General features: G+C 46.8%; 3 protein-coding genes across 6 annotated transcripts in view; all 3 read right to left on the reverse strand.

Annotated features, from left to right (window-relative positions):
• The window catches only part of faxcb (failed axon connections homolog, metaxin like GST domain containing b), an 11,943-nt gene extending 7,858 nt beyond the window's left edge, over positions 1–4,085 (reverse strand). Inside the window, exons 1-3 of the mRNA XM_030371427.1 lie at positions 3,530–4,085; positions 748–883; positions 28–224 (exon numbers count right to left, since the gene is read on the reverse strand). Of these exons, the coding sequence (XP_030227287.1) occupies positions 28–224; positions 748–883; positions 3,530–3,795 (599 nt within the window). The 5' untranslated portion in view covers positions 3,796–4,085. The remainder of the gene's footprint in view (positions 1–27; positions 225–747; positions 884–3,529) is intronic.
• Positions 4,086–4,236: 151 nt separating this feature from the next.
• On the reverse strand, positions 4,237–9,932 carry coq3 (coenzyme Q3 methyltransferase). 2 transcript variants are annotated; one of them, XM_030371266.1, is made up of 6 exons: positions 9,662–9,932; positions 9,292–9,429; positions 8,346–8,445; positions 6,977–7,252; positions 6,196–6,355; positions 4,237–5,544 (listed from the first exon to the last, which is right to left on the reverse strand). In XM_030371266.1, exons 1-6 carry the CDS (start codon positions 9,850–9,852, stop codon positions 5,387–5,389), a joined length of 1,023 nt encoding a protein of 340 aa, XP_030227126.1. In that variant the 5' UTR covers positions 9,853–9,932; the 3' UTR covers positions 4,237–5,386. The 2 variants fall into 2 exon arrangements, with proteins under 2 accessions (XP_030227126.1, XP_030227125.1); XM_030371265.1 differs by having other exon boundaries at positions 9,292–9,432; positions 9,662–9,930.
• A 459-nt stretch (positions 9,933–10,391) lies between these two features.
• Positions 10,392–17,706, reverse strand: pnisr (PNN-interacting serine/arginine-rich protein). 3 transcript variants are annotated; one of them, XM_030371261.1, is made up of 12 exons: positions 17,419–17,706; positions 16,821–16,932; positions 16,500–16,682; positions 15,661–15,899; positions 15,115–15,277; positions 14,672–14,859; positions 14,082–14,231; positions 13,882–13,981; positions 13,191–13,244; positions 12,652–12,843; positions 11,341–12,415; positions 10,392–10,802 (listed from the first exon to the last, which is right to left on the reverse strand). In XM_030371261.1, exons 2-12 carry the CDS (start codon positions 16,906–16,908, stop codon positions 10,769–10,771), a joined length of 2,466 nt encoding a protein of 821 aa, XP_030227121.1. In that variant the 5' UTR covers positions 16,909–16,932; positions 17,419–17,706; the 3' UTR covers positions 10,392–10,768. The 3 variants fall into 3 exon arrangements, with proteins under 3 accessions (XP_030227121.1, XP_030227119.1, XP_030227120.1); XM_030371259.1 differs by having other exon boundaries at positions 15,661–15,956; XM_030371260.1 differs by having other exon boundaries at positions 15,661–15,956; positions 16,821–16,929; positions 17,419–17,537.
• Positions 17,707–18,051: the final 345 nt, after the last annotated feature.

The following is an 18,051-nucleotide window of genomic DNA, read 5'->3' on the forward strand; positions in this document are numbered from 1 at the left end:
CTCGAGTGGCCAGTGAATCCCACTCACCAGTGGAGATGCTCCTCCACCATCTTGCTGATGGCCCGTGACACGGCCTGCTCCTCCGGACTGAGGTTCTTGTTCAGGTTGATGCCCAGCTTCTCCTCCAGGAAGTCCACCATGAACTCTGACCCCGACACCTGCTGGTGGTTGTACTCTATCCAGGGCATCTTGCCCTGCGGTGACAGCTTCCCGTCAAAGTAGTTCTGGGATAAAGCAAAAAGACAAAGGTGGGTAAAAGGTGATGCGTGAGTGGCCCCGCTGTGCCCCCTGTGGCCCAGATCAGGTGGAGGATAAGCCGCTGATGGGAGTGCTTGGACGAGAGCAAAGAGCGCTGTCCCTCCATTTCCACAAGGACAATTTGATCCAAGAGTCTTGGCTCTTGGTCAATATTTCACTCAGAGGAACTCAATCAAACGTTCTTGGACTTTGTTTTCTTTACTTTCCTGTTCAGTGGAAGAACTAATTTGTTCTTTTGTCTTACTTTAACATTCAAGTGTACCCTTTGCTACAAGAAGCATTTATTTAAAACAGGGCTTAGAGGAATTGTGACAATACATCTGTGTGTGTCTGTGTATGTGTGCCATATCTTTTTCATGATAGAATACAGTATCCTACACTTTTGCGTCTTTTCATATTTTCATGTACATGAATGACCTATCCTATGTGGACAAACAGTATGAAATGTGTTTGTATGTTTTTAGAGTCATCAAGTGTCAGCGTGGGTACCTGGTAGGGCAGGTCGGCCATGCGCAGAAACGTCTCCATCTTGAGGCAGAATGGTGAGAGGCTGGGAACGCCGTTCTTTGGGCGGGAGAACTGGTGGAGGATGATGGCGTCCTTAGAGTCCAACTTCTGCTCCTTCCTACAACCCACGAGACGGGCAGGTCCACCGTGGGCAAAGGTTATGGGAGAGGGAGCGAGTGAGAGAGAATAATGGCTCATGTCATGGCACGGTTACATCAAGGCTCAATCCAAAGGGTATGTCTATGGTTCACGACAGACCCTTCATGCAGAGTTGTCATCAGTGGATATAACAGCTGTCACTCATAAGACTCGTTATGGGTCTGTTGCTTTTATGTACCAGGGCCCGTGGTCCATGGTCAATGTGTGAAGTCTTGAGTCTGCTGCCCGGGCCGCTTAAAGGAGCAGACCCTTAATTAGTGTGATGAGTGACACCTGTGTTTGTCCTAAGACGACGCCTCTGCGAAAACTGTTTTTCCTCTACCATCATTCATCGGCTGCGGTGTCAAATGCATTTTGCTGAAATGACTTCCTCTGATGCATTAATCAGACACAATAAGTCTGTGGTCAGCACACTTTTTTATTCAAGGCTGTGGCTGGGAAGTGAAAACAATAGACCGTTCAATATGTGGTGGTTGTAGTAGGGGGGGGGGGGGGGGATGCATAGCAAAGTATTGCTATGCTATGCACCTGTCCCCCTTGTCTGCCAATAGTGTTTGCGAATGTGTGTGTGTGTGTGTATGTGTGTGTGTGTGTGTGTATGTGTGTGTGCGTGTGAGTGCAGATGTGTGACTTTGTGTGTGTGTGTGTGTGTGTGTGTGTGTCTGTGTGTGTGTGAGTGTGAGTGTGTGTGTATTCTCACGGTTTTCTACTCAGGACAAATGGTGAAGAGAGATATAAATATAAAAATCAATCGGTTTCATTTTACAGCAGGCGCCACCCACCCACAGTGGCGAATGTTGTACGTTGCCCCTGCTGCTTGCCAGTGCCATGGCATCCCTTGTGGAGCATGTGACGTAAGAGCCTACTCCGTCAACAACAACACAACATACAACGCTGCCTACAAGCTGTGACCATGACCAACCCAGAGTCTGTCGGAGTGGTGCGTGTTAGTCACGGTTCCCACGAGAGTGCCACACGCATGACTTGGTCTCACTTGGCCCGTGGACGTACACATGCCGCCCGCTACAGTGCCTGGTTCGGTTTCTTCCAGGAGATTATGAGTGAAATCCAATGAAATCAAAGGAATTAAAATGATTTATTATTAGTCTAATTTATTTCGGATTCCCCCCCCCCCCAAATGTATTGATTGATTTAATAAGCCTTTGACACTTTTGCCTGAACAATATGTTAGCATTGAAGCTCAGTGGATCTTCCTATTGTCACGGGTCTGTTTCTAGATTATCACATCATATACAGTGTAACTGAAACAGGGATCAGGTCTGTACTTCCTGTGGATTCGTTTCATGCAGACCCCAATTTAGAAATATGTCCTTTTATTCGGTGCAACGTCACGCATTAAATCATGAAAATAATTTTGCAGAGCCATAAATAGAGTAACTGGACACGTCACGTGTCGCTGTCCACTGCATTGTGGTGCTGAACATATGCATACTGTTCAGAATATGGTGCCCGTACAGAACAAATAGTAGGCTGGTTCTACAGATATTCCCCAGACCTATGGAAAAAAAAGTAGCCTAAATATAAAAGTTGTTCCCACCAATGTCAACTTATCACATGGCCATCACTGTTGGTGGGCTGTTGTGCCAACGACAGCAGCCGCCACGTGATCCAGCGATACTCCCGCATGACTTCTCAAATGTCCATGTGAATAGAGAGGATCTTGAATTGTAGCGTTATCCCGGTTTACCGGTATCTTACTTCCTATGAGCTGTGCACGTCAGATAAAAGTCCCCGGAGCAAGACAAATAAAAACATTCCGAGAATAACAATAAAAACAACAACGACAAGGATAATAAATACGGAGTTGTGGCGAATAATGGGACAAAGCAACATTCTAATAAACATGAATCAGAATGATTCATTATCGGAGGCGCCTCTCGCCGCTAAACCGAGGTACCTGAAAGTCCCGCCCTCTATCTCTCGCCAATAACGCCCGTTTTGAGCATCCAATTCAGGCTTTCAGTCGTTAGACGAGAACGCCGAAACGAGGTAACCCGAATACAGGATGTAAAGGATACACCACGGAGAAGACAAACGCAGCTGGACTACCGGATGCACTTGCGTAACACCAAGAATAATCCTTATATTTCTAGTCTCAAGCACGCGTCTTACAGCCAGTAGCCTATAGTAACGTCATTAAAATACTGAATGAATGAACACATCAATACACACAGACAGAGACACGCAAAAAAAAAGTCCGCTTGGCGGCCACGGGACCGGCAGACGCGTGATGCATCATTTTATTGATTTCATTATTTTGCTATCATCAACCGAACAGTCTCTCATTGTAGGAGAGGTTGAACGCAACCTAAACAACTAGCATAATCAGCATAACATCAATTGAATAGGCAGGTGGAAGATAATAATAATCATCCACCTGCCTATAAATAATAATGGATGAAATGGCTGGCAAACACACACTAGACCCCCGAGACATCGCTGTTGTTTACCGTGAACAATATGGTCAGAAAGTCCAAACATAACACAGCGCAGGCCTACGGCAGATAGCGATTTTGATATAACAACCCTGTTAACCACCCCAGACAGGCCCATGGAAAGCGATCGCCTCCAGACAGCAGCCTACCTGATGGCCAGCAGTTCGTGCAGCAGGTAAGCCGCAGCGGCCAGTAGGGCTCCCCCGGTGATGTACAGCGTCTTCTTCCACCAGGAGTCCGAAGCCAGTACAGACATGATACCCCCGTAATCCTGCAAAGGGAACGCGACGATATAGCCATATAACGACTGGCGCTCATCGGAGCCACACAGCCCGATAGGCAGGCTATGATTTCGGCCGATTTCCACCACACACGGTCGGGAAGAGGCAAAGCTAGCAGCAGCCAAGTAGTACATTCTCCCCTCCTCTCAGCGATACGCTCCGACTTCCTCCGTCCCGCAATCCCTCGTCGACCTCATCAAAACGTCTCATAATAAGAGGTATGGCGGCATTGCGATGTTTTGGTCATTGTCAAAGAAAGCACCAAATGAAGCATCTCTCTCCCCCTTCCAGTCGGTGCCCGCACCCTGGCCGGATCCTCCGCAGGCTCGTGGGCCTGCCTGGGTCTTTGTCTGCTCCAATAGGAACGAGTGGTGCTACCCCGCCCTTACCGTTGATGAGTTCTGCTCACTCTCACTGATGGATGAGCACCATACATTCAATGGAAACGCCCAGGACAGCTATATAACGGGGGCAATTATATTAACATTTGAAGGCACTAATTCGTAAATATTTCATCTTGTTAAAATAATCACCATTGATCCAAGCTATGGTTGAATAAATATATACTTTATCAATAATAGCCATTCATTTCTTTATTAACTAATTACTAATTTCAGAGGACAATCTCACCGAAAAGATAGTTGATGCATTTGTCTCCATTTAAGAGTATTACATACCTAATAAGCAGGTACGTTTAATAAAGATGTTATACAAGAGAAGTTGAACTAGAAATACCAAGTGCTGGAGTCTGGCGGAAAATCAACTGCAGACATCACTGAATCAGCTTCTCAGATTTGATCCTTAAATATCCTTTGTTTGTGTGCAAAATAGAACAGCATTTGCCAAGGCCTTTGAAAGTCACTCCTGTGACAGCGAGGGAACTGTTAGAGTAGAGAGGACCATTCAATTCAGATTAACCTGAAGTAAGAATTTGCTATTGAAGAATAAGACCCAGACATGGTTTAAACGTGACATATGTTCTGCCAGAGGCTTATTTGGCTTATGCAATTCTTGCAGATGATGCTGAACTGCAGTGGAGGAAACCGTCTCACATATTACATGCGTGTCCATTTTAATTTAATTTTGATTTGACACAGGAAAGTCAACTATTTTGTACCAAAATGTCATTCAATGATTTGAACAAATGAATGGAGTGACTTTATAATTCACAACAGGGACTTTATCAAATGCATATAGATCAAGATATACATACATTTATATATATCTATAGAAGTGATCCTCCCATTCTCTGAACAGCAAACAACACCCTGAAGTTATGGCTTAGATACGCTGCACTTGTTTTGTTGAAAACATCAGCGGACCAAAAAAAATTTGCAGAATATAATCAGCAGCACAGGACAACAGAAGGAAATACCCCGACAAATAGCAATGCATGCACCTGCCTCAAGCTAAGCAAACCCTGCGAGGAAATCCTTAGCACGTTTACCACAGGATTCAATGACTCCTAGAGTCCCCCACACCTTCTTCTTTTACTTCCTCGACATCCACCGACTGGTTTCCTCATTAGCGTCCTAACGTAACACAGATGTAACCTGTGATGCAGTGTCGTTTCATCCCGTCTTTATTTGTACACGGCACCTAACGTGTACCAAAGTCTGCCTTCTGTTGATCAGGAACGCCGGCCTCGTTCAGTGGCTGACCTCTGCGCAACCTCGTCCATGACCTCGTCCGTGACCTCGTCCGTGACCTCGTCCGCGCCGCCGTTCACGCCCGTCCCTCTGGCTCCGCCTGGCGGTGCGGCGGCTCCTCAGCCGCCTTGACAGCGTGCAGCGCGTAGTTTATCTCTGTGTTGTCGCTCCAGCACCAGCTCCCTGTCACCGGGTTGTACAGCATCCCCCGGACAGTCAGCACCGAGAAGCCGTCTGAGGAGGAGGAGGAGGAGCAAGTGAGGGAAGAGGAGGAGCCAGAGGAGCAGTAGGATAAGAAGGAGTAGAAGGAGGAGGATGAGGAGAAGCAGGAGAAGAGGGATCATAGAGAGTTTGCGTTTAAGGGGAATTGGCATACGGCACCAGTTTTACACAACTTTTCAACACTGCAAAGAGCTGCAAAAATGCAGACAAATTGGAGGCTTTGCTGCTTATGGAGCTGCTAGGATTCAGGCGTTTCCTGGAGCTAATATCCAAGAAATGCTTTCCTTATATTACAAATGAAGCCTCACCCTAATCAACCGACAATACTAACTTGACTATGTATCTTAACTAAACCATAATCAATATAATAAGCTGAACATTACGATCGGTTTAACATCAAACCTATGTGTAGATGACATAGTTATGACCTCACTATAGATCTAGTGCGGTTCTGATAGTTGGTGGAAAACGCAGTGTGGTCAGTATGGTGTCTTTGTTAGAGGTTTCGGTTTGTAAACTCTGACAGAACTGTGAAGGTGTGAAAATTAACCCTCTGCAGAGCACTAACGCCATCTGAGATTGATGAAGAGAGACAGAGAGACTATCTCTCGCAGAGTGTGTGCGTGCGTGCGTGTGTGTATTTGACATTAAATGCAGACGTACGGGGCTCTAGCAGACGCTCCAGGTCCGCAGGGCTGATGAACTTGTCCCAGTCGTGGGTCCCCTGGGGCACGATGCGCAGGATCTGCTCGGCGGCCACGATGGCCAGAGCGTACGACAGGTTGGTCTTGTTGATGGTGGTGATAAAGAGGGAGCCGCCTGGCTACACACACACACACATCCTGTGCCTTAGGGTGGAAGAAAGACCTGTGCCAAACAGGCTCCATCGTCCGCCAACACTTACCGTTCACCGAGAGACAGCTAAACCATAGCGTGTGGGATGAGAGTGAGTAAGTGATATTTGAAAGTGGCAGGAGGAAAAACAAATAGAGAGCAGGAAGCAGTGCCTCTTCCACACAATGATGTGTTTCTATAAACACACAGTTAATGTCCCACTGGGAGAGAGCTAACAAATGATTTTCTTTTTTAAGCTTAAGCTAGATAGACTCAAAAGACATTAATCCCTGTGTTTATCTTAATAACTACAGGTTTGTTTAGATTGGATTAGGGCATGCTGGTGTTTTCCCATCAACTATTTTGTCCCTGGAACAAATGACCCAGGAGATCCTCTGCCCAGTGCTGACAGAAACATACACACAATTTAGAGTCGGCGTGAATTTCCCCTAGTTCAGGCACGGAGACAATAAATAAGGCTTACACATTCCTGCCTGGTCCGGCGTCCACAACCTCACAGCCCAAGCTAATACGGCCCCCCTATCCCTCCACCAAACACAAGCGCAGCCAGAAAGGGAATCCCAAAAAACACATCACACGTTGAACCTACCTTGATCAAGTGACCGCAGCAGAAAGCAAACGTTTCCAGGTCGGCCAGGTGTTCTACCACCTCGGACGCCACCACCGCATCAAACGGGCCTTCTCCCGCCTCCTTCTCCTCCCCCCGGACATCCTCCTCGGACCCCAGCAGCTCCTCCACAGTGCACGCCCGGTAGCGGAGCCGTCCGCCGAGCTCAGGGTCGCTGGACGAGTGAAGCCGGGCCAGGCTGATGCTGTTCTCCACGGGGTCCACCCCCAGCACGTGACCTCCCAGACGGGCCAGGGGCTGGTGGGAGAGTGGGTCACAGGGTAGAACTCAGGCAATGGATTACCCTAGGGAGAATGGCCACCAAAACAGCGCTGTACCCACCTGTGCTCTTAAATATGTAACCCTATTTGATGCAACAGCTATTTAAATATACATTTCAATTTAGCTCCCTGAATGCCATGCCCTTGCTAACCCCCACAGTTGTTAGCCCTTAACAAAACCCAATGTTAGCAAGAACATATTTGTTTTGTTAGCGTGCTTGTCAGCAACCTCTGCTGGACAATCTGGGAAACAACCAGGCACGTGTGTTGCCTGAGCAAGATGCCTACTTGCCTAAGGGCCAGACTCCCTCCTAAGCCACTGATTCCTTCAGATGGGAATGGCATTCAAAAAATAATTCCAATAGACACACTGCCGTGGTTAAAATGGTTAAAGTGTGTGTTTGTTGGAACAAATGAGCCTGGCATGTGTCAAGAAAATACATGTCTCTCTCTCTGTGTGTGTGTGTGTGTGTGTGTGTGTGTGTGTGTGTGTGTGTGTGTGTGTGTGTGTGTGTGTGTGTGTGTGTGTGTGTGTGTGTGTGTGTACTAAAATGTTATACTCTGTGACAGTGCCATGTTCTATCTACAGGACCTGATTTTGTCTGCACAAATAACACCACACTGCTGGTACGTCTTCACATCCGATGAGATTCAAGTGGAGACTTGTGTCCTTCTTTTGCAAACCATCAACACCAACAAACAGATACACAACTGCAAACTACTATGGCTGTCCTTTCCACCAAACCACAACCAGTCAAAGCCAAACCGAGACCCAGAATCGGGCTGACATCTAAACGTACTTATTAGGCACCGGTAGCACATGTGCAAAGACGACTATTAGAGAGGGTTTCACCGGGCGCTAGCCTGGGACGACAGGCGGGATGTGATCTGAAAGGTGGCGATGCACAGGATTGGTCCAAGGCTCAGGGGGAAACTAGATCCATCTCATTCGCACCACCTGCCTCCGTGTTCAGCCAACCGTTTTCCCTCACCAGGCACTGAAGCTTGCTCATGTGTTGTTACTTTTTCTTGAAGGGTTTTTTGACCCCCACCGACACACACACACCCACCTCAGTGAGCAGCCCTCCTCCACAGCCCACGTCCAGTATCTTGAGTCCTCCTAGGGGTCTTCCCGGCTGACACTCTCTGTGTAGGCTCATCAAATTGTCCCTGAACACAAGGGGACATGACATGGGGGTTCAATGCGTTTGCAAAGACAAGCCAGGCTAACAGGGACACTCTACATATGAAACACTATATGCAGAGGATCTCCAGTCCACAAAAACCCAGCTGCAATGTTCCCTTTGGCGTCATCATTGAGCCCCAGGAATACGGCCAGCCAGTCAGAACCACTGACAAATGTACCCCCCAGCCATGTTATAGCATAATCCTTCCATCTCAGAGATCTCTTTTCCTACACTTTGCTACTCTGTTCCTCAGTCCCATGTTTCACTGTTGATTTTTCCCTTCTTCCGCTATAAACTGGAAACAGACAGGAATCTGGGATGTATGGTTCTGTTACTAATTACAGCTGCTCATGCTGAATAACATTTCCCCAATTCCCACGAATATTTGAATACCGGTACTTTGATGGCAAACCTTGGATAAGACTATGTGGGATGATTTGGTGAAGGGGCTTCAGACGCTTTGGTGTTCGCCTAATAGTCACTCCACTGCCCCTGGGCACAGTCATATCTGACATGTCAACTATATGCAGACACGCAATGACACAATATGTCACCCTGTCACCATGGAGACTCATCATCTCCAAGAAAAGTATGGGGGATGGGGGGCCAGGGGCAGGCATGGCTAGCCTGTGTAAAGTAAAACTATAATGCAAGGGCTACATTATATCTATGCATTTCTCAGCCAGTTGTATTGCACTGAACTACTATGACGCTCGTGTACTAAAAACCTTTTCTGAACAAAGACCCTCTTTACAACGTATGGTTAACGGTTTAAGTAACGGTGCGTCAATTATGAAAGCATTGATTTGTGCTCTACTTAAAAACACACCTTATGAAAGGTACGCGAAGGTCATTCAAGGAATGGAGAGCGGCAAATTCTCCCTGCTCATCCCACCACTTGCTGGCCAGGGCCTGGAACCGTCTCACCTCCTCTGGGTCCACGGTAGTATTGGAGGCTGACTGAGTACTACTGTGACAGAGGGAATTGGGCAAATTATTACGTTTAGGAAATTTAGAAAACATAATAGAATCACTATCGTTGCAAAGGTAGGTGGCATCCCTTAAATATATATACATATATCATTTATAATTCAAGCTGAACGAAGAATTTCCTGTTGACTTACACCACTTATATTAGAAATAAATGTGAAAGGGCAGACACGGACCCAAAGGGTCCAGCATACCCACATGAAATGTACCTCATCTGACAGAGAAGGACAGACCGTTCCGAACTCACAATCGTCGTCCTCTGCAACAACTGTTTACGGTGTTTACATGCACTTGACCAACTAAAAGGACAAGTAGCAAGCCGACGTTTGATGACACTCGAAACATTTGTGTTATGGGAATAAAACCCAAGTAAAATCCGACCAAACTTCTTTGAGTACATTTTGCGATTTGCTTGGAGTCAATGTGACCGAATCTGGCGATACATGTCCGAGTGGAAACACGGATCACGTCGTAATAGTTCCTACTTCCTGAAAGCTTTATTTGTCGATCACTTCCGTCACTTTTAGAATATGGACATTTATTTTTATAAATCATGAAAAAATATTCGAATGAGAAATTGCTATTAAATAGCAGTTCGATTTAAACTCCGAACAGCAATTAAATTAAGCATAATGGGAAAAAGATGAGTTATGATTTTTTTTGTGTATGTAATCCTATTCATGTCTCCTTCATAACTCTTTGTTACGTTAACCTTTGATACAGTAAACGTTCCGTTTGGACATAATAATTATTTTTTTACATTCATGTAGCCTGCATCACACCGTATTATGCCAGTGCCATTAGAAATAGCTTGCAGATCCACCCGGTTCCCAGGTGAACTTTCCTGTAGTTAATAAAATCTTCCTATGCTGTGCAATAACAACCACGATCAGTTAAATCAAATGAAAGGCAGATGACCCAATAAGCAGTGAGACAAGACAACGGACAATCAGTTTTATTGGACAATTAATTACATTAATGTTCAGAAAAGGGTTAATCCTCTTATCGTTTTAAAACAATACAGCTGTAAGAGTATTTCAAGTCCACTTAAGTTTTAAGCTTTGCATCATGATACAAGCAAAAATACCCAAGCATCCAAAATGTCCATCTCTTTGTGCAGTCAGCATTTTAAAAACAATGTATTTACAGAACTGAACGGTATGGTATGTGAGTGGGTGGGGAGGGAGGAAGGGGCAAGCAGAGAGTTCACCTACATCGTTGCCTCTATAATGAGACAGGCCTGCTCAACGAACGGAATAAAAAAAATAAAAAACAAAACCCAAATATTAAAGTGCACTGATCAAGCGATACACTTATTAGCGCCTGCTCCTGCGCGAGGGGGACGTAGACCTGAAAGATAAGATAGAATAACAAGACAGGTTGTTAGTATTGCACTATTTACCCCCACATAAATACACTCACTCACACATACACACTGACAAAATCACAACCCAAACCACCTCGCATTTAATTAATGTGGTAGCATACAAGAATGCTACAACTGTTTCCATACACTCCTTAATTTCCAATCAGAAAATAACCTGTCAAGGCAGGTATACATGTTAAGTGCCTTTCAGCTGCTCATATTCTCAAGACAAAAATTATTCTCCACAATTAGCCTATGAAAAAGAAAAAAATTGAAAAAAAATCCAAAGTATGGTTAAATTAATCTCTGCCCGTAATGGATTCATCTTGTAGTACTTATAATTTAATTTTTTTATTTCTGCAAACATGGACAAAAGAAAGTGGAGTGAATCTGGAGTGAGCACTGAAAGGGGCTATTGATTTGTTTCTTCAAAATGATTGGTTGATATGTTGTCAGCAAAACCAGTCAAACTGACAATGAAAACATTCAATAGAAAAATGAGAGAGAAAAAACGAATACTACCTTGATCGTGACTTAGACTTGTGTTTGCGGCTTGCCTTCTTACCAGACTTGTGCGATTTTTCCGTTGACCTTGAACGACTACGTTTAGATTTTTTGGATTTCTTTTCCTTGCTAACCTCAGGGGTGGGGGACTTGCTCGATTCAGAGTCCGAGTGCCTCTTGCTAGATTTTGCCGAGCCTTTCTTGTTGCCCTTGCTATCCTGCCGAGAGGGTTTGTCATCTGCATGAGAATCGCTCTCCTTCCTTTTCTTAGATTTCCCATTCTCTTCTGCACCCTTTTCCCTCTCCTTCTCCTTAGCTTTGGGCTTATCTTTCTTCCTATCGGACTCCTTCTCCTTCTTCCGCTTGTCTTTCTCATGGCTACGACTCCTCTCCTTCCTCCTCTCCCTATCCTTGCTTGAAGCCTTCTTAGCTTTGCTGCGGCTGTGGCTACTCTCCCTGTGCTCCCTGCTCCTCTTTCTCTCCCTCTCCTTCTCCTTCTCTCGCTCCCGGCTGCGGCTCTCCCTGGCCCTGGACTTCTCCTTCTCCCTCTCCCGATCCCGGGAACGGCTCCGGCGACCCCTGCGCTCCCGGGAGGCACTGCGCTCGCTCTTGGCGCGGCGGCCGGACCGCTCCGCGCTGCTCCTCCGCCGCTCCCTGGCCTTGTCGACCCGCTCCTCGTGGCGCCGGGGCGGGCTGCGGCTGCGGCTGCGGCTGGGCCGGTGCGCCCGACGGGAAGAGGAGCGACTGCGCCTCCTCTTCCTGCGCGGCGACGATGACCTGGAGGAGGTGCGCGAGGACGGCGAGGAGGAGGACGAGGAGGAGGAGGATGAAGAGCGACTGCTGGTGCGGCTGGAGCTGCTCTGGGAGCTGCTGCTGCGGCCGTTGGCGGGGGACTTGCCCCCGCCACCCCGGCCAGAGCGCTCCTTCCCACTGTGGCCCTGCGGCCGGGCCTCGCTGCCCTCCCTCTCGCTACGAGACCTACGCCTCTCCCCTGAAGACTCTGCCTCCCTCGCCTCCTGCTTGTGTAAAACCTCTGACTGACCCTCGCCATATTCCCCCCTTTCTCTGCTCAGTCTCTCCTTTGCCGCCTCATCTGCAAGAAACAAAAAAACGAAATAAGACGTTACGACGTGGGTGCTTCAATGACAGGGGTGCTGTGCTTGCTGGCTAGCCCACTCGTCCCCCACCCCTACTCCAGGAGTGCACTCAACAAGAATACTCCTTGATCCAAACGTTGAGCAGACAGTTAAAGTCTGCCCCAGTGCAGTGTGTCAAAAAAACTTAAGGCTAGGAACGCACAGGACGCGGTCCACGCGGGCGCATCCTCACCGCGTGCGAGCGACGTCTCCAGCGCCTGCCTGTCCTGGAGCTGCTGCTGGACCTCCCGCTCCTTGCGGTGGAAGGCGTCCTGCTTCTCGCGGATGCGGTGCCGCAGCTCCTCCTCGTCCGTGTCGGAGGACTCCGAGGCCCGCTCGCTGCGCTCGTCCTCGCTCTCGTCCGAGCCATAGTCGCCGAGGCCGCCTGCCGTGAACAGAACCCCCCCCGAAACTGTTGAACGCCAGCACGGCACAGCAAGAGCTAGTCTCACAGTTTGTTTCTCAACGCCCCCCCCCCCCCCCCCCCCCCACAACCCATTGTCCACTTACACATGATCTGCATACAACTCTAGCCGAAAGCCAAACATGTTGTTAAAGAGCATGCTGCTAGCAACGGTGGAATAACAGCCTGAATATCCCGGAAGACTAAAGGCAGGCATAAAGTGTAGCTCTTTTGCCTCTTTGACCTTATGTATTCCCCACCCCATTTGTTCTAAACACAGCCACCACCCCCCAACCCACCCACCCACTAGCAGAAAAGGGGATACTCACTCAGACCAGTCAGAGAAGCCAATGCACTTGACTGTGCCAGCTGTTTTGCAGGAGCTTTGATTCACATCAACAACAGGAACAACATGTTAAAACACATAGAGCCACCATTTTCTCAAAGGCAAGAGTCGCTAGAGGAGGGGATGTCAAGACAACGCATTATTCACAAGAGCTGTCGTTGAAAACAAAAAGGAAACAAAAATAACAAATGGAGAAAAGAGAGAGAGTTAACAAACAGGCGTCGGCCACACAATCCAAGTCAAACTGTCAGAGTTGGAAGAGAACCGTTCTGCACTAATGCCCCAACAGATATCCTGCAAGTATCTGTGGGGTTGGATTTCCACAAACTGTGGGATTTGATAAAATAATTGGAACAATAAGATTTGATTCAAATTACGTAGTACACCAATTTATCCAGACTTTAAAGCCAGTGGGCAAAATATCAAATACACCAAGAGCCGCACTCTCGCCCCAAATTCCCGGCATCATTCTCTTTGGTTCCAACACATTAGTAGAGAATGGTTTAAAATGCATAGTGATACTCCCAAAAGGGTCTCATTTTAAAGCATCCTGCTATAGAGGCAAACATCTATCCATCTTGGAAAAATCGGAATAGAGAGAGAGAACCGGTTTCTACGGAACATGTCCCATTGCCGGGCACAAGTGATGTGAGAGCTAGAAGACGATAGAAGACCTTTAGTGGCTTTGCGATGAGTCTCCCTCGCCACCTGCTGGACCTCTTCATTCGTGACCTCCAGTAGGATCTCCGTCAGTAGGGTCTTGGTGATGACCATCTGGGGAAGGGGGGTGGAGTCATTAAAAAGGCTGGCGTCGCCCAGGGGAGAGTGTGCGTGTACACAGGGTGGCTCCTCCGTGACACACTGAAACACTGACCAGCTGGAAGTCTCTCTCCTCCTCCGTCATCTCCGGTTCACTGTCCTCCTGAGGAGGGGATGGGCTTCGGCTGGCAAACTCCTTCTTCATGGAGGACTTCACCTCCTCTTCTTCCTCTGGTTCCTCGCCATTGCCCTCGTCGTCGCTGTCCTACCGTATCCACAACAAAGGAATAGTCTGTGTTGCGGATTGAGAAAAATGCCTTTGCTCTCCAGCGGCACCCATAGTCGAGCTCAGCGATGGAAAATAATTCCTTACACTTCTTGACAGCAAAGTACTTAGATTCAATGGGGCATGATCACAAGAGGACACAACAGTCCCATTAATCGAGCATCTTCAATGAAACATCGGATGTTCACAACATTTAGTCACATTGTAGGCACAACACCCCAACAAATACAAAGAAAGAAATACAATCCAAAAAGCGTTCTCACGGTCTACACAGCTTGGCTAAAGTGGAGATACAAATGCAAACAAACATTACATCGTTAAAATGGAGAGAAAGGGAGCTACCTCAAGGTGCAAGGACAATCTCTACAAAAGGTGTTCAATTGAAAAGTAATATAGTAAAGCAGAAGGTGGTCTCTTACAAATTTGCTCTTGCGTGGTACACGAGGCCCATCGCCGGATTGCTCCGGCTCTTCCTCCTCCTCCTTGACCAGTGTAGCGCGCTCCTGCTCCATCCGCTCCCGTTCCATCTTCCTCTGCTTCTCCCGGTCCATCTTCTCCAGGCCCTCACGGATCCACGCAGGCAGCGTGCGCCTTTTCACTGCCTCTGCTTTTGTTAAAGAAGGGCATCAGATTGCAATGAAACGTCTTTTGCAAGATTTGAATACAACGCCTTTCTTTTGTGTAGAATGCGTTCAGAACATTGTGTAAAACTCAAACTGACTGGCAATAGTGTTATCCATTTAGTTCCTTATTTTGAAGTTACGTTTCTCAAAACTAAGCATTGACCATCCAAGGTATATATGCAGTTGAGGAGGAAGTATCCAGCAAAATAGCGGGCTGTACTGTGTATTTAGGGACTTACCCAATGCTGCTGCGGTCTCTTGCTTGACGGCAAGCTGGATGGGGGACCTTGGCCTCTCTCTGAAGCCAGGGGGTCTGTTGTCTCGCCTATTCTGGGGAGGACCCTGCCAGTAGGGAGCATGGAAGCCTGGAGGCGTGGGGCCGAAGGAAGGTGCAGCCCCATGCTGTAGAGAGAAAAGCACACGCTAAAAATTAAAGTTACATTAGATACAGAAACTTCTGCACTACAGTAGCTGCGTAGTAGTCGCCATATCCTTAAATATGGGGGTGGGTTGGGAGGTTGTTACCATATCACTGGAAATAACTTGCATTGACAATCTAAATAAAGAGTAAATAACTAATAAAGAAAGATGATAGCACTTTACCCCACCATGCCGGATTCGTCAACAAGCGAACATTCTCTGCACAGCATCAAGACAGCACTGACTAGAACTGCCCTAGACACCAGTACCCGGCAGTTTTCAAAACCGGATCCCGCCTTTTATACTTAGCAGGCTCACTAAAAACCAAAATGCTTTCAAACGATCCTACCGGGGCTTCTGCATACCTGATAATCAAACTGGTTCATGGCCATGGGGGCCATGGCGTAGCTGTCGGGCTGAGCCCCATACCCATGGCTGTTCTGGGGGTAAACCCCGTGGCGGGCTTCAGAGCTGAACTCCAGGCTGTCCTGGCTGTTGCTGTCCTCACTGGGGTTCACCACCTCCATCGGCCCCGAGCCGGGGGGGATCCACACTTGGTCAGGGGGCGGAGGGGGTGGAGGGGGCTGGCCCTGCATTCCCCATTCTGGGAATGAAGGGCAAGACAGAAGCGGAGGGGTCGGCCTCACTGGGATTCTGGAAACTTTAAGAAATGTACCCAAAGTCAAAGGTTATTTCACATTACCCAAGCTTGCTACCGTAACACTCCCATCAACACAACACATACAGATATAAATACTTTTCTTCTCAGTCTCAACCGCTGGCTCGGCCGCAAAAATAGTTAGGATATCATGTTTTAATTACCATTCCACCCTTACAGTTGCACTAGAGTGCCACAAGGACACTAGTTATTATGATATAATAATAATATATAATAGCCTGTTTGATTAAGTTAGGGTGTTACCGCTTACCTACACACCATATCTAACCAGCATTTCTCCCTGTCCGACCCACACAAACAATGTCACTGTCAATCTACCAAATCAGGTATAAAGACTGGTCCCCTATATTTACTATGATCTATATTGCAACAACAAATGTGCTTTTGGCATATTATTAAAACAAAGTAACCGTAGCCATCGTCTGCTAGTGCCACAAATAGTGAACTGTATCTTTATAAGGGCTGGGGATATCAAATAAAGTAAAATAAACATAACTTTATATGATGCATCATATGTATTTTTACCAGGTTGCCACATTCTGCCAAATGACTGGTTGCTCGGGAATGGTGGTCCATGGTTGCCCTGTGGGACGGGGTCTATGCCGGGGACCTCCTGTCCATTGGGTTGGATCGTGTTCTGCACCTCGGTTCCTGTCGAATCTTTCTGGGCTATCCATGCTTGGGCCAGGGCTGCCCAATCGACCTGACCTGCAGCACAACACAAATGGTGTGGATTTTAGGATAAATACTGACATACATGCTGCATCGTTGTCGATCAAATAATGCTCAAATTGGAAACCCCATGAGTATATGACATATTGTACTTATCCTCGGCTTTTGGCTTACTTGGATCTTGTTGGTGCTGAAAGGACTGCATCCATTGCTGCTGGCTCAGAGGCCACTGCGGCCACGGCTGTCCTCCCTGATCCCACATCTGTTTTCACGGCGTAATGCTCTGCTGCGTTCGAGTGTTCAGCAGTGGAATGATTATTCAATTATATTTGCATTTCATCCAATTTTATTGATGGCGCATGTAGGTTTCAACATACAAGCATGTTTTTGTTTTTTTACTAGGAGAAAGATCATTAGCGATTGCTACGGATTACATTCGTCAACAGTCCATACCGCAAACTACCTGATTCAAATTGAACACGTCTGTTTAATACTCAGATATTTAAGTATATTAGAGAACAAATACCTAAATAAACTTGATATTAGGGGAAACTACGTCTGGGAGCACAAATCCCCCTGGACACAGAAGAGCTAACATTACGGGTGCTAAGCTAAACAACACCAGTATAAGTGGGAACAAGATTAGCCGTTAGCTTACTATCTAGCATCTACTTGATTTATATCGGAATATCTTTATATTAGTAATCCTTCATGCATTTGGACCACGAAGTGGCGATGGCATTCGGGAGCGGCGAGATTAAGCTATTCCTACCTTTTAGAAACAGGTTTTGCTGCACTGGTTAGATTGAAAATCATAGATCGAAAGCAAAATGGCTCCAACGTGGGCCAGCGCTGTCACTACCCAATCCGCTGAGCTGCCCGGTCCGGCGTACGCATGCGCAGGAAAACAGCGCCTGTGAGGAAGTGAGAGCTATGGAGCGGTGTCTGGGACTAACTGTGCTAACCGCGTTCTAAAAATAGTATAGATATATAATTTGTGGACTTCTTTATGTTGTTAAGCGTAAGTATTCAGAGAATGTTATGAAACACATTCATTACCTTGGGCCAATTGTTGGATAGGCAGTTAAATATAACAGTCAACAGAATAGTGAATAAATCCCAAACATGTGTTAATTACTTTTACTTATCAAACATGCTGTAGTTACGGATACGTAAGAGGATTATATCACATGTGAAATATTGTTGAGTTCTGATTTAAATTCTGACTTTAACTTAGACCTCAGAATTTGTCCCTCATCCTCCTCCGTATACAATAAAGGACTTGAATAAATGTAATTCTAAAAACTAACATATTTGAAAATCAATGGAATGAATGTCGAAAACATCAATGTGTTAAGTGTCTACCGATGTGTCTAAGCTCCATGTTTGGTGTGGTATTGTCCAA

Source organism: Gadus morhua, chromosome 11 (assembly GCF_902167405.1).
Source record: "Gadus morhua chromosome 11, gadMor3.0, whole genome shotgun sequence".
NCBI classification, from domain to species: Eukaryota; Metazoa; Chordata; class Actinopteri; order Gadiformes; family Gadidae; genus Gadus; species Gadus morhua.

Coding starts and splice junctions, on each gene's coding strand:
- coq3 (XM_030371265.1), bottom strand. CDS start 9,852: ATGTACTCAAAGAAGTTTGGTCGGATTTTACTTGGGTTTTATTCCCAT. Junction 6,356..6,976: donor GCTGCGGTCACTTGATCAAG/GTAGGTTCAACG, acceptor GTGTGTGTGTAG/CCAGGCGGCTCCCTCTTTAT. Junction 5,545..6,195: donor GGAGCGTCTGCTAGAGCCCC/GTACGTCTGCAT, acceptor CCTCCTCCTCAG/ACGGCTTCTCGGTGCTGACT.
- pnisr (XM_030371259.1), bottom strand. CDS start 16,908: ATGTGGGATCAGGGAGGACAGCCGTGGCCGCAGTGGCCTCTGAGCCAG. Junction 14,860..15,114: donor AGAGACCGCAGCAGCATTGG/GTAAGTCCCTAA, acceptor CTTTAACAAAAG/CAGAGGCAGTGAAAAGGCGC. Junction 14,232..14,671: donor TACCACGCAAGAGCAAATTT/GTAAGAGACCAC, acceptor TGGATACGGTAG/GACAGCGACGACGAGGGCAA.